Raw genomic sequence first — 27,696 nt, forward strand, 5'->3', positions numbered from 1 at the left:
TGTTCATGTTGACTGGTCAGCGCATTCTCTCCTGTTGGAAAATCTACATGGAAAGCCAAATTATAATCAAGAGGTTGTTTGTGAGCATGAAATCAGAACAAAGGGAGGGAATTGGATGAGATCTGTGGCATCCACAGGGATATAGGGTGGACTGCATATTTGTGTCAATGGTCAAAAAACAGCTCTTTCCCTTGACAGAGCTGGAGACATAATGACAAATGTTTGTTCCTTGGCTCCACTTTTCAGCACTCCCTACAGACCACCCCCCTTCTGCTCACATATTCTTTCTTCAGCTGTTAAGGCCATTGATTAGGTTACAGCTTTCCTCCACATTCCATCATGCCTTGATTAAATTTCCAGGCACTGCTACATCCTGTTTCTTAGGATGACATTTGCAGACATCTAAACACATCCATTGTGTGCAGTTTTCACTAGTTTAACAATCACAGGATAACATTTATTTATCAGTTTGGGAGATACCTCACCATTGTGCCCTGTGTACTGATACATTAGAGAGCAGCGGGGGAAAAAGTTGAAAATGACCAGTATGAGAAAGGGGGAGATTTTCCTTGTTTCAGGCCCCCATGTGCTTTTATGAGCACTGTCAAAGAATTTGATTCATTTGACGAATATTTATTGTGTGCCTACCATATGCCAGACATCATACTAGGAATATAAAGAATGAGATGCCGTATCCCTGTCTTCACCGATAGCGTAGTGAAGGAGACAGGCAAGGAAATTGCCCATCACAACACAATGTGCCATGGAAGCATTTAGAAAGAGCACCTCCAGAAGTCTGGGATGGGGGCAGAGGCTGGGTAGGGAAGGCTCCCAGAAATTGGTGATTTCCATCTTTATCTCAAAGGGTGAATAGAAGGCAGCCAGATGAAGAGTGGGAAAACAACTTTCCACACTGAGAGAAGAGCAGGCACAGAGACTCAGAGGCGAGAGGCAACATGGTGTACTTCAAGCCGTTCTGCACTTTAGAATGACTCGACTGCTTACTACGTTAAGAGAGTGAACTGAAACGGTACAGAGAACAGAATTTCAAAGTTTTGTGTGTCGTGCTAAAGAATATAGACTCTGACCCTAAGACTGTGGAGAATCACTGAAGAGATCCAAAGTCCACTTTGTCTAAAATTAATATACCCGGTCTACTTTGTTTGTTTTTTTTTGTTTGTTTGTTTTGTTTTATTGTGGTAAAATATATATAACATGACGTTTACCTTTTTAAGCATTTTTAAGCATGTATATCCCAATCCATCGTCTGAGCAGGCTCATTTATCACTGGAACTGCAAAGGGATAGCCACATGAAACAGCTTCTCCTCATCCGGGAGAGGTGGAAGAAGGCAAAGTGGGAGGGAAGATTGAAAGCCCAGAAGAGCACAGACAAGGATGCAGCTTCGGGCATCTCACAAACCCTCCTTCTCTCTCAGAAGGACAGTCCTTTCACAGAGAAACACCTGCCTGAAATTCAGGGGCTCTTTGACAGGCATCCAGGCACACTACTATTTTTACTTCAGCAGAGGAGTGAGCCAAGAGAGCCATGCATTGGAAGCAAAGCCCCAAAAAGATGATAAAACAATTACAGAGGAAGAGGCAAGCAAAGCTGCAGATTTGAAGAGGCATATGGAATTCCTCGAAGCTGAGAATGAAAGATTAAGGAAAGAAAATAAACAATTAAAGGCTGAAAAGGCCAGACTTCCAGAAGGCCCAATAGAAAAGGACCTGGACGTAGATGCTGATTTTGTAGAAAAGTCAGAGTTATGGAGCTTGCCGCCACATTCGGAAACTACTACAGTCTCTTCAGCCTGGCAGAAGTTAATGGCAAATACTGCGAAAGCCAAAGATATTCCAATATTCAGTCTTCCTTCTTTGGATTTTCCATCCCCAGAAACTTCCTCTTATTAAGCAATCTGAGGATATTTTGAAATGACTTATAAATAAGTAAGATGGAAGGCCATAGAAGAAGTGAGAAGAGGAAATAATACATTTAATCTAGAATAAAAGAGGGGAGAGTTGGACCACATGTAAGGGTAATCCCGGAGATGCCTCATCTTCTGGCTTACCGTGGAGAAGAGGCATTGCCAAGACTTGAAAAACTGTCACTGTAAAATATGTCTCATATCCGATAGATACACTGACTTGAGCTAATGATTCCAGACTCGGCAGACACAAAACTCTCAGAGGTTCACTTTCTCTTGATACAAACCAAATGGCTACCTGAAATAATTTTGTTAAGCAACAATTACTTTTCTTATCTTCAAGGTTAAAATGTATAAAGGCGTGTTGTGGGTAATTGATTTGTAATGCCATAAATGATATTGCAAAACCTAAATAATATGGTGGTCTACTGGGGCTGCCCTGTATTTGAAACACACTTCCTGTCCTGCATTGACTGTATGCATTTTGTTATGCACACTTCACTTGTTGAATAAGCCGTGTAAGACACAGTGTTCTAGATGAAACTGTGCCACACTTTGCGCTACTCGTAACATAATGATAACCTCAAGACTATCTAGAGAAATGAAATTAAATATTCATTTTATGAGGAATCGAATTATTAGTTACATTTTTTTAAATTACCAGTTTACATAATTAACTGGGGTGCATTTTAAGTTCTAACTTTTGTGTTTATTGTGTAATGATCAATGGAAAATACCGAGGAAATATTCTGCTTTTAATGATGCACGAGTGGACGTAATGCTAGTTGGCTGTATTTGACCGTAAGAAATTGATAAGGCAATTGTGTTAAAAAGAAAAAAAAGTAAAGAATTAAGGCAAAGGAGGCACAGACACATCTAGAATAGGGTTTGACCAAATTCCTGAGTACCGCGCCGAGCCACGCTGACACATAAAATTAACTATCACAGGCTCCCAGTTATTCTAAGCTGGTCCACCAGCTCAGACTCAGCCTTTAAGAATTTGTAAAAATTTTGGCTGATTTCTTCTCCCCCGTTTCTGTGGTTAGTCACCTTTTCTTCAGGGCTCTGTCAAATGAGAAATAGTTTGGTATCTCTTCTCTCCTCAGTAGTGCTTGACACTTTTTGGAATTTGATTCTGTGGTTCCTTCATGATCTTAGCTCTCCGAAGGGTTCAAGAAAACTTACAATTTTGTAGATTTTGATTATTCATATTTTTTTATTGGCAGAATGGGAGTGATGTCCCTTGCAGCTTTCTGCATCCTAAATGGAAGAAAAACTCCCCTGGTTTTTACCATGGGTAGGATCTTGATTACTTAAAAAACCATGAAGGACAGGAATTATACTGGCAGAGTCTAGGACAGGGGTTGCAAGTTAGTGGTCTATAGATTTCACACAAAACCTACGTTTCCAGACCATTTTGAGGAAAGCAAATGTCTGACACACTCAAGCCATGTTTACTGGCCTTTCCATGGGGCTAGGGTGCTCCAGCTGTCTGTGTGCCCAGGGTGACACTGACTCCTCCCCCATTGCCTTGGGGAAAACCATTCTGATGTGCAGGTTAGCTCCTCACAGTCCCCTGGGTCTGTGGCAGAGGAGTGTTCTATGCCAAAAGCAGAATGCGGTACTAAATGCCTTGGGCTCAGTCACACCTGGGAAAAAAGGTCTTTGATCTCCCCAAGTGGGACATCATACATCTTTTCTACCACAGCAAGGAGGCTCTCAAAAGTGGCTGCAGAGCTGCACATGTAGGAAGACCAACCCCATCAGGTACATGACTAGGATGCCATTTCTTTGTTTCACCAGAAAGTAGTGTAGCCTGTGATGGTCCCAAAGAAATCCTGGGAGGTAAGTATTATTGCCCTGGGAGGAATTGCAGGAATGGTTAAAGACCATTGGGCGCGGACTGTAAACTTCATCTCCAGCCTAAGCTAGAGGCATGCAAGGGTCAGCCTTCCACACAGAGGGTGGTATGCTCCTCCCTTGGTCACATTCCACCACCAGGTAGAATGACACCAAATTATTATCAGAACTACAGGGACTTTATCACATGGTGATAAAGGGTGGGGCCTGTGTATCTGTGGGTTCACTGCCTCAGGTGTAGCTCCATTTCTGGGGGGCATGGAAGGACCCTAGAACTGGACTGAGCTGGACAGAATTGTTTCCTTCAGCATCTGGACGTGCACGTCATTTAGGGAATGAAAAGAAACGAAGCCAAGGAAGAGAGCCAAGACCATATTGGAGAAGCAACATCTTGAGACAGGTCTGAGGGGAAGGTGCTGGACTCAGATCAGGAAACCAGGCTGACAGCTGAGGGTGAGAGGATGGAGAGCTAATTAGATGGTGTGGGCTGGACAAGAAGATGGATTCGGGATGAAGGAGGGTCCTAAGGGTTTTAGGCTCAGAAGAGGGCCAGACTGCTTGTCTCCTGAATGTCCACTGACCAAGCACAGGAGGACCTAAAACACTAACTATCCTTAAACCAGCTGCACTTACCTATCTGGAACTCCCACCAATTCTGCAGAGACTAAAAGCTTTTTGGAACACATACAGGGTTAAAAAGGAGACATCCAACAAATGGAAGTTCACAAGAGCACTTCTAACTTCATGAAAAATAAGATTAATCAGTGGAAGTAGGAACTTTTAAAGAAAAGAATCAGAACTTCTTCTCTTACGAACAAAGCTTAAACCTCTTAGCAATTACGACTCTGATTGCAAGGATCTTACTCAAGTGCTTGGAGAGTCTTTTACTGCCAAGAACGGGAGAGCTGAGCACTTCAAATAGTGGAATTACACAGAATTCAGCTCAGGTCTAAATTGGCCCAGACAAATGCCATAGACAATTTTCAGGCTGAAGACAGAATCAGGTTTTTTTTTGTTTCTTAGGGGGAGAATGTTTTTATTAAAGAATAAAATTAATTCATAGTCACTGAAGAAAACCTTCAAAATACACAGAAGTGTAAAGAATAAAACAAATATCCATATTCCATAATCTAGAGATGGTTCACATTTTAAATATTTTAAATACAACTTTTTTGCGGATACCTATTTTTTTCCCCACACACAAATCAGCATTATATTAAATTAAAAATTGTTTCCAGCCCTTTTCATTTTCTATATCAGGAACAGTTCTCCTTTGCCTTAATTATTCCTTAAAACACACTTTTAAACAGTTTCATAATATTATATTTTATGGATATGCCGTCATTTATTTTAATCATTTTTTAAGTGATGATTAATTAGGTTGTTTTAATTTTTCTTCATTTTAAAGAAGATTCCATTAAACATCTGTGGCCGTAATCTTTGTGCATCTCTCTGATTATTTCCTTAGGAGGAATTCTCAGAATATTAAGATACGAGGGCTTCTCGATACTCACTTTAAAATTCCTTTTCGAAATGGTCATTCTTCTTTTTATTCATACTAACAGTTATATATGAGCATGACACTGAGCATTACCATTAAAAAGAGAGAAAACAAAAAACCTTTGTCCATTTGGTAGTTGAAAAATGTGATCTAGCTGTTCAGTTTTGTATTTCTTTCACTGTTAGTTGGGCATTTCTTCATATAGTTATCAAATATTTTTCTTCTATGAAATATCTTTTTGTTGCATTTACTCACTTTTTATATTGAGGGTAAGAACCTTGCTTTAATTTTGATGCTATATAGTTTTGCTGTAGCAGGATCCAAAAAGAATCGTAAAAAGAAGTTTCATGATGTTAAAAGCTTTTTTTATGTATAGCTTTAAGCTTTCCAAGGATTCCATTGAGGCAAGATGTGAAGGGCATTGGAGGTTCTTCTAGAGCACAGTTTCTCAAGGTATGGCCCTTGGACCTTGTGCATCAGAATCAAGGGGTGGAAGCCAGGGAATGTGTATTTAAATCATGGATTCCTAAACTCCACCCCAGACACATAGAATCAGCATTTCTGACACTTAGACACAAGAACCCACATTTCTTTAATCAATCCATATGTTCTGTTGTTCTTTGATTAATGCGTTACCACTCATTTACTCAGTCCCCCAAGTTTGAAAAATTATAGCCATCCTCGATGACTACTCCTTCCACGTCTTATCTCTTCTCATGTATATAACTTCATTTTTTCAACAAATGTCTTAAATCTCTTTTCCTCTTGTTCTCAACATCTCTTAGTTTAGTCCCTTTTTCTCTCTCTCTCTTCTTTCCTTTCTCCTGTTTAGTCTACCCATAATGTCTATCATCACTCCACCCTCACAGAGCACTGGGTAAGCATACATTTTTAGTAGTATGTCTAGAAGCTTCTTGTTATGCAAAAGGTTCTAGATCAATATCCCTCCCACCATTCCCCTTACAATATTTAGCAGCTCCTAAACTCTTCCTATTGTAGTGGAGAAATGAGAAATTGGGAATTTTAGAGAGGCTGGACTGGAGAACACTAGGGAAGTTCAGGCAAAACTCAGTAGGCAAGAAAGTACAAGAGACAGCTGTGGCCAGTTTAAGATCCTGGAGATCAACCAGCTATGAGTGACAACACTATTCAAGGTTTGGCCCTAAGGTTTCAAGTGTCTGAGAGGACAGGGCATGTGAGACGGTGTTGGAATAGGCCAGCCGGAATAGGTCGTCCGCACAGACTCTAAAGTAGCTCGCATGTATGCTATTATTCACAAGCAGAGAGCCAGCGAATATGTACAGCTCTGAGTAACCTTTCTCCCGGCCCTAGAAAAACAACTTGGAGCAAAGGACAAAGGGTTACTGTGTTGTTCCTACCATGTAAAAAGAAAACAAAAATTTTGATGGATTTGGTGGGACATTTCGAAGCCAAGTCAAACTGTGTGTGTGATTGTTTTGTAAAGGTGCTAGGACTTAATTTTCAGATCTGGAATAAGAACAGGTGGTGGCTGATGGCAGGAGTCACAATGGTTTCCATGACAACGGGATTGGGTTTTAGTCATCCTCCCATCCTCCACAGAACCTACTGCAGCTTTTCTCATAAGGTGCTTATTAAATATTTGTTAAATGAATGATGAATCACAGAATGGCGTGTGTACTTTGTAATTAAGGCTGCCGTTCTCTAGCTAGCTAAAAGCCTTTAAAGCAACACTAATTACTCTATTTACACATGGTATTTTGCATAATTTGCATATTAACCTAACCTTAAAATAATAAACTACAGATTCCCATTCCTGCTGTACAACCCTGTCCCATATCTATGCCCTATGGTCGAAGAAGTATCTCAGATGTTTAAAATGGCCTTAAAAGGTGGTGGGGGTGTGAGTGTGTATGTGCCCTGTGCCGTATTTGTTTTTCCACATTTGCCAGAAACACTTGTTTCTTCTCCCCCGGCTCTCCAGCCCCTCCCCCCCCTCGGGCTCTGCGCAGCCACCCACGCGCAGGCGCCAGCCTGCCCCTCCCCCGCGCCCCTCTTCCCGCGCGAAGGCTGGAGCCCGCCAGGCCCAGCTAGAGCACAAAAGACCTCGCTAGCCGGCGTCCCGCGTTGCCCTTGGCAACCATTGAACGGCGGCTAGCTCTCCTTTGACCCTGCGAAGAGATAGTAAGCTGGGCCTCCATTGGCTGGCCTGTGAAGGCAGGCCAATCGGAGAAGAGGTTGTAGGGAGGTGGCTGAGCGAGGTTGTAGGGGTAGGAAGCTAGGGTTAGAGGTAACCGGTGAGGCTAGAACCCCGAGCGTGGTCGGTTGGAGCAAATATGTCTGTCCGGAGGCACATTGGGAATCCTGAGGTGAGGGCCAGGTCTGGATCGGAGAGGCGGAGGGGGTGGGAGCACCGGAAAAGGCTCCACGTGGGCAGGGAAGAGCAGCCAGCGACTTCCGCCGCCCGGAAGGCGGGAAGCGGCCGGCGTGAGGAGGGGTCTGAGACCCGAGGGAGGCGGGGCGCGTCTGGGGGGCGCGGAGCCTAGTCAGTTATTTTGTTGGGAGAGGCCACCATCCTGCACGTGCTAACTGTACTGTCGCCAAGAGGATCAAAGTGCGTAAAGACACAGTCCCTTCCCTCAAAGGGCTTACATTCTAGGAGAGGCAGTTACAAAACATAAGTAACAGATGAATGAAGCCCCAGAACATTAAAGGAACAAAAGCAAAAGGAGCCGTCACTTCTGACTGTGGGGATTTGGAAAGAGCAGGAATAAGCAGATCAAGCCATTTGGAAAGGACGCAAAATGTGGCATTAGTTTTACCCCATCCCTATAGGACTTTTTACTTTCTTGTCTTTTTCACCCCTAATGCACTGCTGTATTTGTGGTCATTTAATTTCAACAAATGTTTATTGGACTGTCACCTTGAAGCAGATGCTAATAATACAGAGAATAAGCCAAGGGCTTTGTTTGTTAATAAGTTTAGTCTAGTGAGGGAGACTGGCAAACAATTTGAGTACAATGTGGTTGAGGAACAAGATATTAGGAGAGCACAGGGGAAAGATAGCGCTGAAACGACAAGGTTATTAGAGGACAAAGCACCTCCAGATAGAACAGCATGAGTGGAATTGAAAGAGATGTGAAACATGGGAGTGGACAGTGCCCTGGAGAGAGGCAGGAGTAAAGCCTGGAAGAGCCTTATATCCCTTACCAAATTTTTTGGCCTTAATATTGAACAGGAGTTGCAGATTGTTTCATCTCATGATGGATAACTATGAACTATGGTGAGAAAGATGTGAGAGTGAGTTTAAGCTCTTGAGGAGAGTACCATAGAGGTGGAGCATATAGGTGTGGAGGGTGGCGGTTTGGCTGCTGCATATTTGTCTTGCCTGTTGTTCAGAGTTCCAGAAGCTTTCGAGTGTTAAGTAAAGGATGACATGGTCAGATTTGTGTTTTAGACAGATGGCTGAGACCCATTGTGGAGAATGGATTTGAGGAGTCCAAGACTGGGGAGAGGGAAATTGGTTGGGTGGTTATGGTATAGACCTAAAGTAAGGCCACAGAACGAGGCACAGAATTGAGAAATATTTAGAAAGTATCATCAGGACTTCAAGATCAACTTTGAGGAATGAGAGAGTGATGGATGGCTTAGGTTCCCAGCTTAGGCTACTCATTGATGTGATGCCATGCTAATGAGTTCAGGGGTGTGGGTGAAAGCAAGATTGTAGGGGTAGAGGAGCAGGGATGCCCTATGTGAATATAGATTTGTATCCTAGATGAAGCTGTTCAGCTTACTCTCTTGTTTTAGTGAAGCACAATTTCCAGTAGTTTCTTAAGAAAGTGCATAAGAAAAAAGTTTTTTTTTCTTTTTCTTTTTTTTACGTCTAAAACATTAAACGTGTCTAAAAATGTTATTACTCTGCCTTCACATTTATTTGCCCCAGAGTTTGGCTGAAGATAGAATTCTTGGTTGGAAATCAGCATTTTGAAAACACTGCATTGTGGTCCTCTAGCATCCACTGTTGCGTGGAGAAGTCCAAAACCATTCTGTTCCTTTGTATGTGACTTGATATTTTGAAGCTTGTAGAATCTTCTCTTTGTTCTTAGTGTTATGATGTTTCACAAAAATATTCCTTACTCTGAGTCTGTCACTTGTTTTGGTGGGTACCAGAAACTTATGTCTTTCTGTTAACTAAAATTTTCTTAAATTAGTTTGTTGACTTTCTCCCATTTTCTCCATCTTCTCTTTCTTAATTCATTATTATGATGTTGCTTCTCTATGGCTGGTTCTCTAATTTTCTTAAATTTTATCTCGTTTTCCACATCTTTTTCTTTTTGTTCTCTTTGGGAGATTTGTTTAACTTTATCTTCCAGTCCTTCTATTGAGTTTTTAATTTCTGTCATCATGTTTTTCATTCCAAAGAACTCTGTTTTAGACTGATGTCATTACAAAAAAAAAAAAAAACTTTTATTTTGAAATAAATATAGATTCACAGGAATTTGCAAAAAATAATGCAGCATAACTCCCACGTGTCCGTCACCTGATTTCCCCTAATGATTATCTTCTATATAATACAATATCAAAACTAGAAAATTGGTGTTTGTGCAATATGTGTATAGTCTAGGCCTTTTTATCATGCGTGGATTTAATATAATCAAGATTCGTTCGTGTAGATTTGCAATTAAGATACACAACTGTTCGTCGCCGCAATATCTCCCTCATACTACTGGCTCCTACTTGCATCCACTTTCCTTCCTCTCATTATCCTAACCCCTGGCAACCACTAATGTATTCTTCATTTCTGTCATTTTGTCATTTTGAGAATGTTACATAAATGGAATCATGCAGTATGTGACCTTTTGAGATTGGTTTTTTCTCACTTAGAATAATGTCCTTGAGACACATCCAAGTTGTTGCCTGTAGCAACAGTTCATTCCTTTCTATGCTGATTAGTATTCTGTGGTATGGATGTATAACAGTTCATTTAACCATTCAGCTATTGTAGAATATTTTGGTTGCTTTCAGTTTAGGACTATTCAAAATAAAGATATGAACTTTTGGGCACAATTCTTTGTGTGAAGTTAATTTTCATTTCTCTGGGATAGATGCCTAGGAGTACAGTTGCTGGGTTGCATGGGAAGCTTACCTTTAGGTTTTTTTTTTTTTTTTTTTTTTTAATAAATTGAGTATATACAACAGTGGTATACCATATAGCCTAGATATTTAGTAGGCTCTATCACCTTGGTTTGTGTGGGTGTACTCTGTGATGTTTACACAATGAAGAAATCACTTAATGATGTATTTCTCAGAATGTATTCCCGTTAAGTAGCACACGGCTGTACAAGGTTTTGTGTAGATGTGTGCTTTCATTTCTCTAATAATAGGTTTTTAAAATATTTTTCCCCACATCGCCCATTTCTTCTATATTGCTATTTGTCTGTTTTGTTGGAGATGTTTGTATTAAACAGCTGCCATAACAAAATCACACAGACTGGGTGGCTCGAACAACACAAATTTATTTCTCATAGTTTTGGAGGCTGAGAAGTTGAAGTTCAAAGTGCTGGCCAATTTGGTGTCTGGTGAGAGCTCTTTCCTGGCTTGCACATGCTGCCTTATCGCTGTGTGCTCACATGACCTCTCCTTTCTGTATGCATGGGTGGAAAAGGGAGCAAGCTCTTTGGTGTCTGTTTTTATAAGGACACTAATCATATGGGATTTGTCCCCCACCCTTATGACTTCATTTGACTTTAATCACCTCCTGAAGACCCTATGTCCAAATACAGTTCCTTTGGGAATTAGGGCTTTAACACATGAATTTTGGGGGACCCAATTCAGTCTATAGCAATGTTCTGAGACTTCTTTTAATCCTAAAATGTTAATTGATATTTTTGAGTAGGAGACTTAAAAATGTGATTGGGATCTCTGTATTTCAGAGATGCTTGCTAATGATGAGCTTAACTACAGGAAGATCTCACTGGACCATGATTTGGGGCCTCCCCATCCCAAATCTGTACCTTCAGCTCTTTCCTCTCTCGCTGGTTATTTTTCTCGGAGAACCCCACTCTCCTGAGAGTAAAAGCCTGGTTGAATTCCTGGAGGAGTTAGGGCTAGGGACTGTATCTCAACATTAGTGCGCATCATTTACTTAATACCCCAATTTTTAAGTAATGATATCTCCACCTTTCCCTGTGTCTGGAGACCTCCCAGTCCAGAAACCCTTCTAGGGAATAAATCTGTAGATACCTGCCATGATGGGGAAGAGACAGTCACTCCATGGCACAGAGGGGAGAAGGTTTTGGAGATCCAGATGCTTCTCTATCAGCCTTCGACTAATCTTCCATATTTCAGCTACTCCTTTTATTTCCTTCTTTGGGAACTGGGGCTGTCAGTTCCTAAGCCTTTAAGAATTGTTCTTGGCTTTCCCTTTGATTTTCTTAAGTCCATTAAGTCATTTTCACTTGTTGGTATGCTTTCTAGATTTCAGAAATCTATTGCTATCACTCCTCCCGCTCTTCTGGTGTATCCTTTCACTGGGGGTTTACAGAGCTTTTGGAAGGAAGTGAAATTAGATGCACTTGTTCAGTATGTTGTCTTCACCCAGTATCATGATTTGTAATTATTTTATGTGCATGTTTGTTTCTGTCACACTTACAGGAACATAAGATAGGGTCTTGTCTACATTGTCCCACTGCCTGAGACACAATAGTTGTTCCTTAAATAATTGTTGAATGAGTTAATATATATATGCCTGAGCTGGGAGAAGTTAAGGCTGATGTTCACTATTTGGAAATCAGAAGCATATAAATGGAATTAAAACAAATGTTTGGCCCACAGTGAACCTATAGACTGAGAAGATGGAATCCTGGGGAACACAGTGTTGAAGTGGCTGACAAAGGAATAATCCATGTGTCATTGAAGGGTCAGGGGAGAAAGATATCACTAAAGTGAAAGGAGTGGAAACTGAAGAAGGCAGGGCTATATAACAGTGTCATATAGTACAGAAAGGTCAAGGAGGTTAAAGACTGATAAGTAGCCATTATACTTGGCAATTAGGGGATCTCTGATGTCGATTAGCTACCACAAGAACCACGATAGAATGGTGGGGACAGTAGCCATACTGTAATGGATTGAGGAGTTAGGTGTTTGTTTTTTCTTCCCCAAGGAGCTTAGCTAGAAAGGAAAAAAGGATATGGAGGATGTTCCAACTATGTATTGGTTTGTCATGAATCATCTCCATATTTAGTGGCTTAAAACAATCATCATTTTATTATCTCATGTTTCTGAAAATTGACGAGGCTCAGCTGGGCAGTTCTCGGTTGGGATCGTTCATGGGGTTTTGCAGACAGACAGAATATGGGGCTAGAGTTATCTTGAAAGCTTCTTCATTCATATCTAGCAGTTGATGCAGCCTGTTGGCTGGGACCTCCTTAGCTGGGGCGTCAGCCATACCACCTACAAACGGTCTTGTTCATGTGACTTGACCTTTCTTCACAGCATGGTGACTGGGTTCCAAGAACAAGTGTCCCAAGAGGACCAGGTGGAAGCCATATTGAATTTTATGATATAGCCTCAGTAGTCATATCATATCACTTCCATCCAGATTCAAGGGGAGGAAACAAGTCTTGCCGCTCCGTGGGAGGAGTGTCAAATCACAGCGTAAATGGAATGGGACATTCTGTTGTGGCCATCTTGAAAAATACAGTAGGCCACAGGTAGTAGCTGTGGGCGAAGTAGGGGCTGCTGTGTGTGTGAGCATGGGTCATGGTGATTGAGATCAGTAGACTCTGACCAGATAAAACTCCCATTTAAATAAAGTGTTCTTTTTAAGGCCTGTTTTAATATGAGATTGCCTTAAACGAGTCTATTTTTAAAATTGATACCCACTCCCTTCATTTAATGGACTTAATGTTTATAGAGGAGATAAGTAGAGAAATTCTGAACAAAATGTATAAGAGTTTTTAAAATCCTTTAAATATAAATCTTATTACATTTGTTGCTATTGAGATGCTGACAACCTGTTAGAATAACAGCGCTCCATTTTAAGAGCTGAGAAGTAAGAAGAGCTCATTCTTTTTATTTTTATTTTTTTAATGATTTGTAATTCAGACGATCTCATTTTTTGGTGATTTTCTTTCAGAAAAATCCCACTGTTGACTTCTCATTCTTCTCCCTTCTTCTCCAACATCCATGTATTCACAAAGCCCACTCTTACTTTGTATATGTTAGTAATTTGCCAAAATACTCTTGATCGTGTGGCTCAGAGCTCAGTACTTAGTGCCTTCTCTTGTCTTCAGGGCCTTGTTCAGACACTTAGGCTCCATTTAGGGTTCCCCTCTTGGAGTCTATTTATCCGTGTCCAGGCTTACACCACAGGATTCCATATATCTGTGATTCTTAACCATTCGGGGGTTATAAACTTCTTTGAAAATTTGGTGAAAGCCAAACACCCTTTCCCCAGAAAATGCACAGTCAAAAATTTGCATACACTTTCATAGGACTCATGGACCTCCTAAAACCCATCGGTGGACCCCGTATTCAGAACCCCTGCTAGAATGAGGCCATACAGTACAGTGTGTGAGAGTTCACGCTCGAGAGCCAGATGGCCCAGTTTAAATCCAGGTCCACCACTTTTACCAGCTGAGGAGCCTCACGATCCACTGCACCTCTCTCTATGCCTCTGTTTCCTAATATGTAAGATGAGGATAATAATATTTACCTTCCAAGCAGTGATGAGGATTAAATGAGATAATGGAGGTAAAATGCTTAGGGAGTGCCTGACAACAGTTAAGTGCTCAAAAAATGCTAGCAGCAATTACCTTTATTATTGTTGCTGTTCTTGGACGTTCTCCAGCAAATTTGCTCTTCTTTACACGTGCTTTTAAAGAGGCTTTGCTAGTACAATTTTTTCCACATGGAATACTTTTTCCATCCTTTTCCCCCATCCTTTTATCTAGAGAAGGTCAACCATTAAAACACAGTTCCGGTGCCATTTCCATGAATTCGCTCTTATCACCCCCAGCGTGTGAGCTATCTCTTTATTTGACTTTCTTAGAGCCCTTGACATCTGTACTGCTCACCTAGCACTAGCATGCACACTGCATGTTGCTCGGGTCTCAAAACCATCTTCATCCATTTGGCAGTCCTAACTGCTCTCACTATAGGGCAAGGCTTCGTAGTAGGTAAAAAGATCTACAGGTAGAGCCCCTGTCCCAAGTACAAGAAGTGAGAAGTGTGCATGGAACAAAGCGTTGTGACAGTCCAGGCGGGGAAGAGATTTCCCTCTGACGGGGGCCTTCAGAGGAGTTTGTGCTGGGTCTTGAAAGCTGAGTAGAAGTAGCTAGAATGGGGTGGGTAGTTAGGGTACTGTCTTTTGACCCTCTTTAAGGTATAAGCTCTCAAAGGCATCTTTGATTACCCTCAAAAGAGCCTGTAATAAAGAGCCACAAACATCAACTTCTTTCTTCTCCCAATGAACTTCATCACGATCACCTATGTAAATTCTTTATCTTTAGTATATCCAAAGCTGACCCTGCCACCTGAGCTCTGAACCTCATCTTTTCCCAGTCTGTTTTCATACCTTCCTGTCTCATTTTCATCCTCTCCTATTTAGCCCATTAGCCTTAAACATCCTCAGATCTCTCCTTTCTTCTAAAAACAACAAAAGCTATTCCTTAGCAACTCTCAAGGGGGGAAAAAAGACCATCTGGCTACTATCCTCTTCTTTTCCCTCCTCCCCTGTCATACACTCAACCTGCTGTTTTTGCTTCTGCTCCTGTCAGTTTACTGTATCCACATCTACCATGGTCATCAACAATGTCCTGGTTGACTCAATCCAAATTTACTTTTCTGTTATTCTCTTACTTGACCTGCATTCTTGTTTGCTTGTTCATATTTGCTCTCTTGTTCACTGACTTGACAGCACCCATCACTGTCGACCGTTCGTTCCCTTCTTCCTGAAACTCTAATTTTCATGCCCCACTTCTGGCTCCTTGTGAGTCTCATCCACAATGCTTTTGTCCACCTGACCTTAAATAATGTGTGTGTGTGTGTGTGTGTGTGTGTTTTCCCCTCAGTTTACACGCTTTTCAATGCCCATGGCTTCCCCTTCTGCCTATAGGCAGACCACCCCAACTCTAGTGTTTTCTAGCCTTGATCTCCAGGCCCAAATAGCCAGCTCACCTCTTCCATTTTGGATAACTCGAATGGCTCATCCTCAACATGTCCCAAACAGAACACATCATGTTTTCAATATATACTTCCTCCTTAAGTCCCTTTTTGGGGGAATGGCCTCACTGTCCTCGTCCTGTTACACCAATTTTAAATCATACTGATTTTACATCTTCACATTTCTTGAAACTGCTTCTTCCTCAACTCTGCTGCTACTTGCTTAGGACCACAGATCCGCTTAGCACAACCGCCACTTAACTGATCTTTGTGCCTTTATTCTTGACTGTGATCCTATCAGTTCTCCAGAGCGCTGCCAGAGCGATCCTTCTGAAATGGAAATATAAGCCCAGCACTCCTCCTCAGACCGTCTTCAGTGACTTCCCGTCATCTGTGCTAGGGCTTCTCAGCTTCAGATACTGACATTATAGATCAACTTATTCTTTGTTGTGGGGACTCTCCTATCCTTGGAGGATGTTTAGCAGCATCCTTGGCCTATCACCCAGTTCTGACAACCCAAAATGTCTTCCGGCATTGACAGTTGTCCCAGGGGGTGAGGAAGGAGGAAAATTACCCCTATTTCAGAACCAGTTATCTACAGGATAAAATACAGGTTTGGTAGCATGGATCCCACACCCGTTATGACCTACCCATCTGCCTCTCCAACCTCATTTGACTCGTGATGGCCCCCTGTGCTCCAGGTCTACCAGTTCCCTGGAACCCTGTAGCTCCCACACACTACTCCTTGAGCTTGACTAAATCCCTCACCCCCCTCCCCCCGAAAAAAAAACCCAAACAGTTCTTAACTCTTGGTCTGGATTAGGGGCCAATTTTACATGCTCCCGTTGTGCCCTCTGCTTCCCTGTCCTTGTGCATCATGCACTGTGGCATCTGTTTACTTGTCTTTCTTCCCACCGTTAGTGAGAGCTGGGTGGCTAGGACTGTGTTCCCCTCTGCCCTCAGCGCAGTGGCTAACTCCTAGTAGGCACCTAGTAAATGTCGACTGAATGATCGGTGCTCAGTAAGGTTTTGCTGAACGAACAGTCCCGTTGGAAACAGCTGCGCTCTCAGCTCTTTCACTTTCCACCATTCCATCCTGTTTATGTAATTGAAAAAAAGCCAGTTGGTCAGTAGGTCAAGAAACAATCATCCCCAAAGCCAGAATTTCAAGGAAAAAAGTAATGGCAGTTCCATAAAATCTGTGGTGCTTTGCTTAGAGTGGAGCACAAATAGTTTTACGTTGTGGTTGGTGCTAGAAAGTCAGGAACAAGAAGTTGGACCAAAATGGGAAAATGGGAAAGAAATACTGCATTTTTCTACCGCAGCATATGGATTTCTCATTAGTCTATGTAAGGGAAAACCGGGGGCGGGAAGGCCTCAGTGACTGCAGCTGTCCACACTCCCCCCATCATTCTACTGCCACCACACCTGGTCCCCAGAGACACCCTCACTTCTTAGCTATGTTGGCTTAGGTATGGACAAATCCCCCTGATTCAGCAGAGACCAGCCTGGAATTTTTCAGAAGAAGCTTCGCTAGGAAACTAGTGGGAAAAACAAAACAAAAGTTAAAAACAGGAAATAGCATATAGAAATTACAAAAATACAGAGTGAAAAAGGAAAAGGGAAAATTCTTTGCCTAATTTAACTGGATCCTTGTGTTAGCTTTTCTTGACTCATTTACCAGGCACATGGTTTTCCTGGGTTTTTTTGTTTGCGTGTGTGTGTGTGTGTGTGTGTGTGTGTGTGTGTTTGCCGTGATATTGCCTTCTGGGGAACTTGTCCTAAAGTCCCCCTTTTCAGTCTTTCAGTATTTTCCTTCTCTCGCTTAAGAGTCTTCTCCATCTTCATCTAGGAAGGAGTTGGAATTGGCATTAGAGTCACTTTCTCTTCTAGACACCAGGTTGCTGCTCAGATGGAGAAACCTTTCTCTGTGTAAGAGCGTGGGTTCCACAGACACATCTGAAGACCAGTGCTTAGCATCCACAACGAAGGTTTTACTTGCCTGGGGTGAAATGAAAAACACAGGCTATGTCAATGAGTTTTTTAATAACACAAAAGGACTGACCTTTTTATTCGAAGATTTTATTTCTTTCTTACTTTTTGGATATTAAAAGAGCAGATGGTAGTTGTAAGTAATTAACTACGTGCTATAGTTACGTATGTTTTCAAGGGCAAGTGATACAGGTTTTAAAGTTTGATTTTCTCTTCTAAGGAACCACCAGATAACTGATAGCTGCTTTACTACAGACCTCATTCTAGATATTGATTGATTGATTGATTGATTGATTGAATATCAGTAAATGTACCTACTATGTACTAGGTTCTGGGTGAATACAAATTTGAGTAAATTATTGTCCCTGCCTTCAAGGAAATCCTAGACTAGAGAAGAAGGTCGAGGTGTAAACGGTGGCCCAGGGTGTCCATACTCTGGGAGCCAGGGAGAGGAAACTGCTCCATTCCGCCTGGGACAGCTTAGAGGAAGTGAAGTTTTCTCCAAGGACAAGTTGAGAAGAGGAATTCTAGGCAGACGTTGGTTAAGACTGGAGACCTGAATGAATGTGGCACACTTGGGAGCATGTGGGCAAGTGGCAGAAGATGAAGCTGGAAAGGTATTACCCAGTTTTAATTTCATATTCCACAGCTACCTGTGACTGAACATATGGCTTTCATACTTGTAGGCCAGAAAAAACCCTGAGCGAGAAAGCTATATTTTATAATGTCTTTATGCATTAGTCTCCCTTCACTTAATGGCTTTTGAAAATGCCACTGAAATTAATACTGGGAAATGTCTTGCGCTTAGATTCAGAGTTCACTACCAGAGAATAGGACAAGGGAGACCCAACATAGACATTTTTGCTGACCGTAAACTTACCCTGATCCCATGATGTGCCCCAGCTGTCCTGAGAGCAGATGCCACCATAGTGACATCTGTGGAGCCTCAGACTTCAGGCCAGTAGCGGGAGAGGCCTGCCAAACTGGGTCCTGGCCTGACAAATCTGGACACAGTGCTTAGGTCTGAATCCGCATGTCACTTTTTAGGGGAGATGTGGATAAAATCTAGAGGGTGTCCAGAGGAGACAGCCTACAAATCATCATACAAAGAGTGAAATGTAAAAGAAGGACAAAAGAGCTGCCTTTGGTTATTTTAACTGATTTTTTGAGGCAGAGTAGGGTGGCTTATTCTGGGCTGCAACAGTGGACTAGATGGAAATTGGGGAGAGACCAATGTGGGCTCAGTGTCAGAAATAATTTTTAAGAACTTTTCTCTAATTCCTTATTTTACATAGTGCTATGAGATTATTTTGCCAAAATACGAGAACGTTTTGACAGAAACAAGATAACCATCTTTACCTGTGGACATTCTGTTGCGAAGTCTTATTTTGAGGAGATAGTTGGACCTCGAGCTCCTTCCATCTTTAAATTCGATAAAATTTTAGCATTTGTTCTGTTTTTTAAGTGTCCGATTCTTACCTCCCTTTGCCACTTTTATCCTTACGTTAACCCAATTAATTGTGAATTTTCTTGTTTTTAGTATCTGACCAAAAGGATACCACAAAACCCAAAGTATCAGCATGTCAAGTCAAGACTGGACACTGGTAAGTAAAGATTAGAAAATTAAAACTTTTTTTTTTTTTTTTATCCAACAGCTAATTATTGACAAGAAGCAGCGTGTCATGTGTGGTATAAATCACAGCTGAAAGTTTCTTTCTGTCTTGTCTGATGTCTTTCTGGGCACAGGACTTATCTTTGAAAGCTGTTTTTTGATTTATTAGTAAAAATTCACATAATTTAGGTTATTAGAAATTGATAAATTGATGAAAACATTGTTCAGTGAGTTGCAGGGCTGAGGCTAGTAAATATCAGGAGGTCAGTGTCTATTTTGGGACACCTAAAATAGATTCTACCTGTGCACATTTGTTCAATTCAGTATTTGCGGCAAGTCAACTATATGCAAAATTATTGCCTGTGGGACATAGAAAGATGAGTGTGAATCTTGATTTTTGCAATCAAAGTGCTTAGATTCAAGTGGAGGCAGGCAGAGTTGAATGAGTAACTGAAATTCCAGACAAAATTAAATTAATGCTGCAATTCAGGTAAAATGAAATTTAAGAGTGCATTTCTGCTTATTTCCATGCTGTTAATGTTTTTCAGTGCTGTGATGAATCCCACTCCCCAGGTCCCTAGTGGATCTGCAGCCTTGTGAGATTTGGGTTGTTTATTTGTTTAGTTTTTTTTCAAACTTTTAAAGCCTGCTGTGGAAAATTCATACTATTAAGATGGTTTCACTAGCAGATTGGGGTGGCAAATGACTTTAACAATGCTGAATATTCCACCAATAACCTTCAAGACAACTGATAAAGTAAACTAGGATGTTGACTTTGTTTAAATCTCATTCATTTTGTCTTTTTCTTTCTCTTGTCTCCTTCAAAATCATTATCTTCCATTATCCATGTTTCCTCATATAAAATAGACTTAAATATTTTAAACGAACCACAATTGTAGATACTATTTCTGGGGACTTTTCTTTCAAACATTTCCGTACAGTACAGATATTTCCTTGCAAATATCCTGTTTGATGGGAGGTAAAAAAAAAATACATATATCTGTTTTTGAGAAAAAGGAAATTGTGGCACAGAGATTATGTGATTTACATGAAGTTCACTGCGGAAGGTAGAACTGGGATTTGTAAGCAGGATGAGGAAGTTGACGTTGGAGAGCTGGGGCAAGTCCTTTGTACTGCATCCTAATATTTCCCCAGCTTCATTGACCACAAGTGCCTTCAGCTCCTTCATCTCTACTTGTCTGCCCCTTACTTGCACTTGTGACCCATCCTTCTGGAATAAGCTATTCTGTGAAGGAAGCTATTTGATTTAAAATGCCATCTTTTCCCTGAGGATTCCAGATAATGTTTTAAAGACTGCTATAAAAGAATTGCATTTCTTTTGGAACCTTCTTAAAATTAAAAATTTTAAGAGCTGAAGTTTTTTTGTTTTTTATTTTTATTTGTTTTTGTTTTTTTAATATATAGGTGTGTCTATATCTTCATACGTTTTTCTCCTGGATATTGAAATGGGATTTGTGAATGAACACCCATTTCATTCTCTTCGGTTTCTCAGTTCATAACCAAAATTTGACTTGGTAATGCTACCTGAAATTAATTACAGTTTTTTTCAATTGAGATACTTATATCTGCTTTTTATAATATATAATAATTACCTAAATCCTTTTATATCCTGAGAGTTTTAAACTAGTATTTTTGCTAATTAAACTTTTTATTTTGAGGTCATGGTAGCTTTATGTAGAATTGTGAGAAATAATACAGAGAAATTCTATGAACCCTTTACCCAGTTTCCCACGGTAACATTTTGCAAAACTATACTGAGAAATCACAACCAGGATATTGACGTTAATACATACAGCCTAGATACAGAACATTTCCATCACCCGGAGGATCCCTTATGTTGTCTTTTTAAAACCACATCTGCTTTCCATCCTCACCCCTTTCTTAACCCCTGGCAACCACTAATCTCTGCTCCATTTGTATAATTTTGTCATTTCACAAATGCTGTACAAATGGAATCATACAGTATGCAACTTTTTTTTGGATTAGCTTTTTCGCTCAGCATAATTCTCTGGAAATCGTCCAGGTCGTTGCATGTATTAGTAGTTTTTTGTTTGTTTTTTGTTGTTGTTACCGAGTTGTATTCCATGGTATACTACAGTATAACCACTTACTTGCCTGTTGAAGGACATCTGGATTGTTTCTCCTTTTTTGACTGTTATAAGTAAAGGTGCTGTAAGCATTTGTGTACAGATTTTTGTATGAATATGTCTTCATTTTTCTGGGACAACTGCCCAGAAGTGCAATTGCTGGGTTGTATGGTAGTTGCATTTGTATTTGTTTAAGAAACTGCCAAACCATTTTCCAGAATGGGTGGACCATTTTATGTTCCCACCAGCAGTATATAAGTGATACAGTTTCTCCACATCCTCACTAGCATTTGGTGGTCGCCATTTTTTATTTTAGCCATTCTGGATATGTAGTGGCATATCATTGTGGTTGTGATTTGCATTTCCCTAATAGCTAAGGATGTTAAACATCTCTTTGTGTGCTTCTTTGCCACTGCATCTCTTCTTCAAAGTGTCTGTTCATGTTTTTTTTGCCTACATTCTAATTTTATTGTTTTTTAATTGTTGGGTTTTGAGTATTCCTTATGGAGACATGGTTTGTAAATTTTTTCTCCCAGTCTATAGCCTTTTTATTTTTTTTATCCTAACAGAGTCTTTCAAAAATCAAAAGTTTTTAATTTTGGTGAAGTCCAGTCTCTATCAGTTTTTTCTTTTATGGATCAGGCTTATTTTTTTGTCAAGTCTGAGAACTATTTGCCTAGCCTTGATCCCAAGATTTTCTATCATGCTTTTTTCTAAAAGTTTTAGGTTTTACATTTAAGGCCATGATACGTTTTGAAGTTATTTCTGTATAAAATGTGTGACTTAAATCAAGATTAACTTTTTTGCTTATGGATGTTCAGTTGCTTTAGCACTTTAAAAAGGTTATCTTTCCTCCATTGAATTACATGTTCACCTTTGTCAAAAAAGCAGTTGGGTGTATTTATGTGGTTCTATTTCTGGGTTCTTTATTCTGTTCATTGATCTATATGTCTATCCCTCTACCAGTACTACCCAGTCTTAAGTTCGGTACTTAAAATTGGTTAAACCAGTAACTTCCACTTTACTTCTCTTTATGAAAGTATTATATCTATTCTAATTCCTTTTCCTTTCCACGTAACTTTTGGAATAATCTTATTTACATTTATAAAAAAATATTGCTATGATTTTGGTAAGAGTTGCATTAAACCCGTCTATTCATTTGAGGAGAATTGACATCTTACTATGTCGAGTCTTCCAATCCATTAACATATTGTCTCTCCATTTATTTAGATCTTCGGTTTCTTTCATCAACATTTTACAGTTTTTATCATATAAGTCCTGTATGTGTTTTGTTAGGTTTATATCTAAGTATTTCATTCTTTAAGCAATTGTAAATGATACTGTGTTTTTAATTTTGGTGTCCAGGTGTTCATCGCTAGTATAGAAATACAGCTTGTTTATCTTTTATCCTGGGACCTTGTTGAACTCCTTACTTATTGGGTTCAGGAGGAGTTTCTAGTTTTGTAGCTTCCTTGAGTTTTTCTATGTAGATAAGAGTCATCTACAAAAAGAAACAGTTTTATGTCTTCCTTTCTAGTCTGTATGCTTTCTATTTCCTTTTGTTGTCTTATTGTACTGGCTAGAACTCCAGAACTATGTCAAATAAAAGTGGTGAGAGCGAACATCCTTGTCTTTTTCCCAGGCCTGGGGGAAGGTGTTCCATCTTTCATCATTAAGTATGATGTGAGCTCTATCAGGTTGAGGAAGTTTCTTCCTGCAGCTGTTTTTCTTAGAGTTTCTATAATAAGTGACTTGAATTTTATTAAATGCTTTTACTGCATCAGTTAATGTAATCATACGACTTTTTTTTTCTTTAACTTGTTAACGGATTGGATTTTTAAATAATTGTACTAGTTTTATATCCATGAAATAAACCTCTCTTAGTCACGATGTATATAATAATTCTTGTTATATATTGCTGAATTCTATTATTTTATTAAAGGTTTTTGTGTCTATATTCATGATGGATATTGGTTTGTAGTTTAGTCATTTCATTTTTAATTTTTACTTTATTTATTTATTTTGGATTATCTTTGTCTGGTTTTGTATCAGGGTACTACTGGCCTCATAAAATGAGTTGGGAAGTGTTTCCTCTTGTTCTGTTTTCTGGAAGAGATTGTGTATTATTGGTATTAAATCTTTCTTAAACATTTGATAGAATTCTCCAAGAACATTGAGCCTGGAGATTTCTTTTTTGAGAGTTTTTAAATTTTGAATTCAATTTTTTAATAGTTATGTGGATATTCAAAATATTTGTTTCATATTGGCTGAGTTGTGGCAGTTTGTGTTTTTTGAGGAATTAATACATTTCATCCAAGTTTTTAAATTTATGTGTACAGAGTTGTTTTTAGTGTTTCCTTATTATCCTTCTGATGCCTATTGTATCTGAAGTGATAGCCCCTGTTTCACTCCTGGGATTGATAATTTATCTTTTCTCTCTTTTTTTCTGCGCTACAGGTTTGTCCATTCTATTGATCCTTCCAAAGAACCAGCTCTTGGGCTCTTGGTTTCATCAATTTTCTCTCTTGTTTTTCTGTTTTAAATTTCATTGATTTTTGCTTCTACCTTCATTATGTTCTTCCTTCTGCTTGCTTTGGGTTTATTTTGCTCTCCTGTTTCTAGATTCTTGAGGTGGGAGCTTAGGTTATTGATTTGAGACTTTTCCTCTTTTTTAACACATGTAGTTAGTGCTATAAATTTCTCTCGGCACTGCTGAAGCTGAATCCTACAAATTATGATATGTTGTATTTTAATTTTTATTCAGTCCAATGTTTATTTTTATTTTCCTGAGTCTTCCTCTTCGGCCCATGTATTATTTAGAAGTATGCTGTTTAGTTTGCAAGTGTTTGGAGATTTTCCTGTTAAATTTCTGTTATTGATTTCCAGTTTGAGTCCATTGTGGCTGGAGAATGTAGTCTGTACATTTCAATTTAAAAAAAAATGTTGTTCATTTCATCATACAGGATATGGTCTCTCTCGGTATATGTTCCATGGGACTCTGAAAAGAATATATATACCTATACTTTTGCTTACTGCATTCTTTCCTTTTCCTGATGTTCGAAGGCTCTGTTGTTTGTTTGTTTTTCTTTACTTTCATAATTAGAGAACTTTCTTTAGCTGGTGACAGAGCCTCTTAGTTTCCCTTCATCTGAGAATGTCTTGATTTCCTTTCATTCCTGAAGCGTATTTTCTCTAGATATAGGATTCTGGGCTAGCAGTTCTTTTCTCTCAGCACTTAAAGAGTATTGTGTCACTTCTTTCCAGTCGCCACTGTTCGAACTGGTTTTCCCACATAGGTAAGGTGTCATTTTTTTTCCTCTTGCTGCTATCAGGATTTTCTTTTCTTTTTCCCTTCTCTTTTATTTTATTTTTGTTGTTGTTGTTGTTGTTGTTATTGTTTTTCGTTTTCAGAATTTTAATTATATATAATGTGTCTTGGTTTAGATTTCTTCGGGTTCGTCCTGTTTGGAGTTCACTCAGCTTCTATATAAATCTTTAGGTTTATGCCACTTACCAGATTTGGGGAGTTGTCAGCCATCATATCTTTGAGTACTTTTTCAGACCCACCCTCTTTCTCCTCTTTCATATATTTAGATGGCATGTCATGACAGCTTAGCAAGGATGAAAATTGAGGTTTCCCACTTGGCCTTTGCTGGCAAGTGTGGCCACAGCTTTTCTGTGGAGTTTGGCTAGAATAAGGCAGTTATAGTCTGGTGGTTTTCTGTCTTTCCTGGTCTTTTGTCTGGAGACAGCAAACTTTTGTTGGGGAAATTTTTTTTTTTTTTTTGTCTGTTTGTTGTTATTTCTGGATTGCTTGCTTCTTCAGCTCCGAATCTAGGGAATGTGAGGCAAAAAAAAAGAAAGAAAAAAAAAAACAGACAAAAACCCAGGTAACTCAGCTATCATATTATTCCTTGGTTTCTGAGGTTCCTAGCCAGCTTGCCTTTCTCTCTTTATCTATCAGAGTCTTGTGTTTTTTTTAACATATAATATCTAGGGTTTTTGTTTTGTTTTGCTTTTTAATTCAATCTTTTTTTCTAATTGGTATGTTATTTTCTTAAATTGAGATATAATTTATCTACCATAAAATTCACCATTTAAAGTGTATAATACAGAGGTTTTTAGTACATTCACAAGGTTGTGAAAACATCACCACTATCTAATTACAGAACATTTTTGCACCCCATAAAGAAATCTCATACCCAATACAAATTACTTTCCATTCCTTCCTCTTACCAGTCCCTAGTAACCACTAATTATTTTCAGTATCTATGAGTTTGCCTGTTCTGCACATTTCCTATAAATGGAATCATACAATATGTGGTCTTTTGTGCCTGGCTTCTTTCACTTAGCATAATGTTTTCAAGGTTCGCCGTTGTCATAGCACGTATCAGTATTTCATTCCTTTTTATTGCCAGATAATATTCTTTTGTATAACTGTTCCACATTTTGTTTATCCACACATCAGCTGATGGACATTTGGTTTGTTTACACTTTTTGGCCATGATGCTGCTATAAACACTAGTGTACAAGTTTTCGTGTGAACATATGCTTTCAGTTCTCTTGCTTATATACCTAGGAGTTGAATTGTTGGTCATATGTTAACTCTGTTTAATTTTTTGAGGAACTATCGAACTATTTTCCAAAGCAGCCATACCACTTTACATCCCTATCAGCAGTGTAGGAGGGCTCTATTTTCTCCACATCCTTAAGAATGTTTATTGTTGTCCATCATTTTGACTGTAGTCATCATTGTGGGCATGAAGCAGTATCTCATTGTGGTTTTGATTTGCATTTTCCTAATGACTAATGATGTTGAGCACCTTTATATGTGCTTATTGGCATTTGTTTATCGCCTATGGAGAAATGGCTATTCAGACCATTGGCCTGTTCTTTAAATTGTGTTATTTTTCTTTTTATTGTTGAGTTACAATACTTCTTTTATATATTCTGGATACTGGACTCTTATCAGAAATATGATTTGCAAATATTTTCTCCCATTTTAGGGTTGGCCAGGGTTGTTTTTTTTTTTTTTTTTTTTTTTTTAGCTGGAAGAATAGAGAAAAATACATTGAGCTCATCTTCCTGAAGGTGGATGTCTCAGAAACTACCTTTTAATCTCTTCGGAAGGGCCAAAGTGTGCTTTAGTGCTTAAAACTCAAAAGTATTTTAAAGTCAAGGTGAGAAAGAAATCTTATTCTATCATTCGATTTCTGTTGTTGTTTCAAATGAAGAAATTATTTGAAAGTTAATTTAGGGGAAAGATTTTAATTTTTTTTCTATGCATTTTTATAACTTATCTCCCTGTGCATTCAGTACTGTGGGTTACGTGACCTGATACAGATCTCTTCAGCTTTCTGGATAGCCATCAGGGTCTGAGATAGCGCATATCTGTGTTCTGTCCAAATATTGTCACTTATATGTGTGCCATGAGGTGAAACGGATGAAGAGTCTGGTTAAGAAAACATAAGAGTGACCTTATAGCCTAAACAAGCGTAAGGAGTTCCCATCTGTGGTATGTTTTTACACTGTGCAGTCAGAGAAGTGGAAATTGACACAGAAACGAGTCAGCATTTCTCATTTCTAGGCCGAATAGATGAGTCTCTAATCTTTTCTTACCAAACAGTGAGCAATTCAGAGTTAATCGTGAGAAATCAAGAATTTTGCGGTGTCTCCTATCTTCACCTCAATCACCTTCTACTGAACTCTTACAAGACTTGATATCTTCTTCCTGGGTAAAGATTAGTTTTTATTTCTATACTTTTGCTTCTACTTCTCTTCTAAACTCAAACACTGATGTATAGCCGAGGCTAGAAATATCAGAATTATTTTGAACTTCAAGTATTTCTTTTGTTCCATAGGTGCCTGGGTGTATGTAACCAGCTCCCCAGCATTGCCAGACTGTGCCGTGAATGGATTATGCTGCTGATGAAATCCTGGCGGCATTTGGTTCAGTCTCCACCGCAGGGTTCTCGTGTATTCTCAGCACCCACTCTGGGTTTCTGTTCTGCACACTGCAGGCTGGTTAAGGAACACTTCCCAGACCGCAGGGCTCTCCCTTTGTTAGGCTCTTACACTCTTTCATTGCCTTCATTACCCTCTCATTTTAATCTATATTCAGTCTAATTTCAAATTTCTTTAGCTTTCTAGAATTGTGTGCACTTTCTCCGCTCAGCCTTTTCTAGCCTTATTTTTAAAATTCACTTTACTTTTGTTATCACTACACAAACTAGTCATTTTCTTTTTTCTTCTTTAGTCTTTACTTTTCCTGAATTTTTGCTAATAGCCTTGATCTTCAGCAGTCAAACTCATTACAGACTAGGTACTCTTCATTTTTATTTGGTATTTAATTCTGTTTCTGATGTCAAAGGAAGAAATGTATGTGAAAGCTTTTTATAAACCAGAAAGCACTATACACTCGTATAACTTATTGAGATTAACAAAGGACCACTGTGCCTCTTTTCACGCTTTCTGCTCCTTCTGAGCCAAAAGAACTTCTCCATAGAGGGAAATATTGAAGAAAAATAAAGCAATGGAGTTGTCTCTTAGCAACC

General features: G+C 39.4%; 1 protein-coding gene and 1 pseudogene across 6 annotated transcripts in view; both read left to right on the top strand.

Moving 5' to 3' along the window:
• Positions 1-1,215: 1,215 nt before the first annotated feature.
• Positions 1,216-1,937, top strand: LOC107512771 (annotated as a pseudogene).
• Positions 1,938-7,502: 5,565 nt separating this feature from the next.
• The window catches only part of CEP41 (centrosomal protein 41), a 42,192-nt gene continuing 21,998 nt past the window's right edge, over positions 7,503-27,696 (top strand). For 2 of the 6 annotated variants that reach the window (XM_016148724.2, XM_036230911.1), the window contains exons 1-3: positions 7,522-7,635; positions 17,799-18,039; positions 18,963-19,026. In XM_016148724.2, the coding sequence (XP_016004210.1) occupies positions 17,983-18,039; positions 18,963-19,026 (121 nt within the window). In that variant the 5' untranslated portion in view covers positions 7,522-7,635; positions 17,799-17,982. Of the gene's footprint in view, positions 7,636-17,798; positions 18,040-18,962; positions 19,027-26,768; positions 26,878-27,003; positions 27,465-27,696 lie in introns of those variants that run through there. The other 4 variants (XM_016148725.2, XM_036230912.1, XM_036230914.1 and 1 more) reach the window with 3 other exon arrangements.

The sequence above is a fragment of the Rousettus aegyptiacus genome, unplaced genomic scaffold, assembly GCF_014176215.1.
Source record: "Rousettus aegyptiacus isolate mRouAeg1 unplaced genomic scaffold, mRouAeg1.p scaffold_m13_p_13, whole genome shotgun sequence".
NCBI lineage: Eukaryota > Metazoa > Chordata > Mammalia > Chiroptera > Pteropodidae > Rousettus > Rousettus aegyptiacus.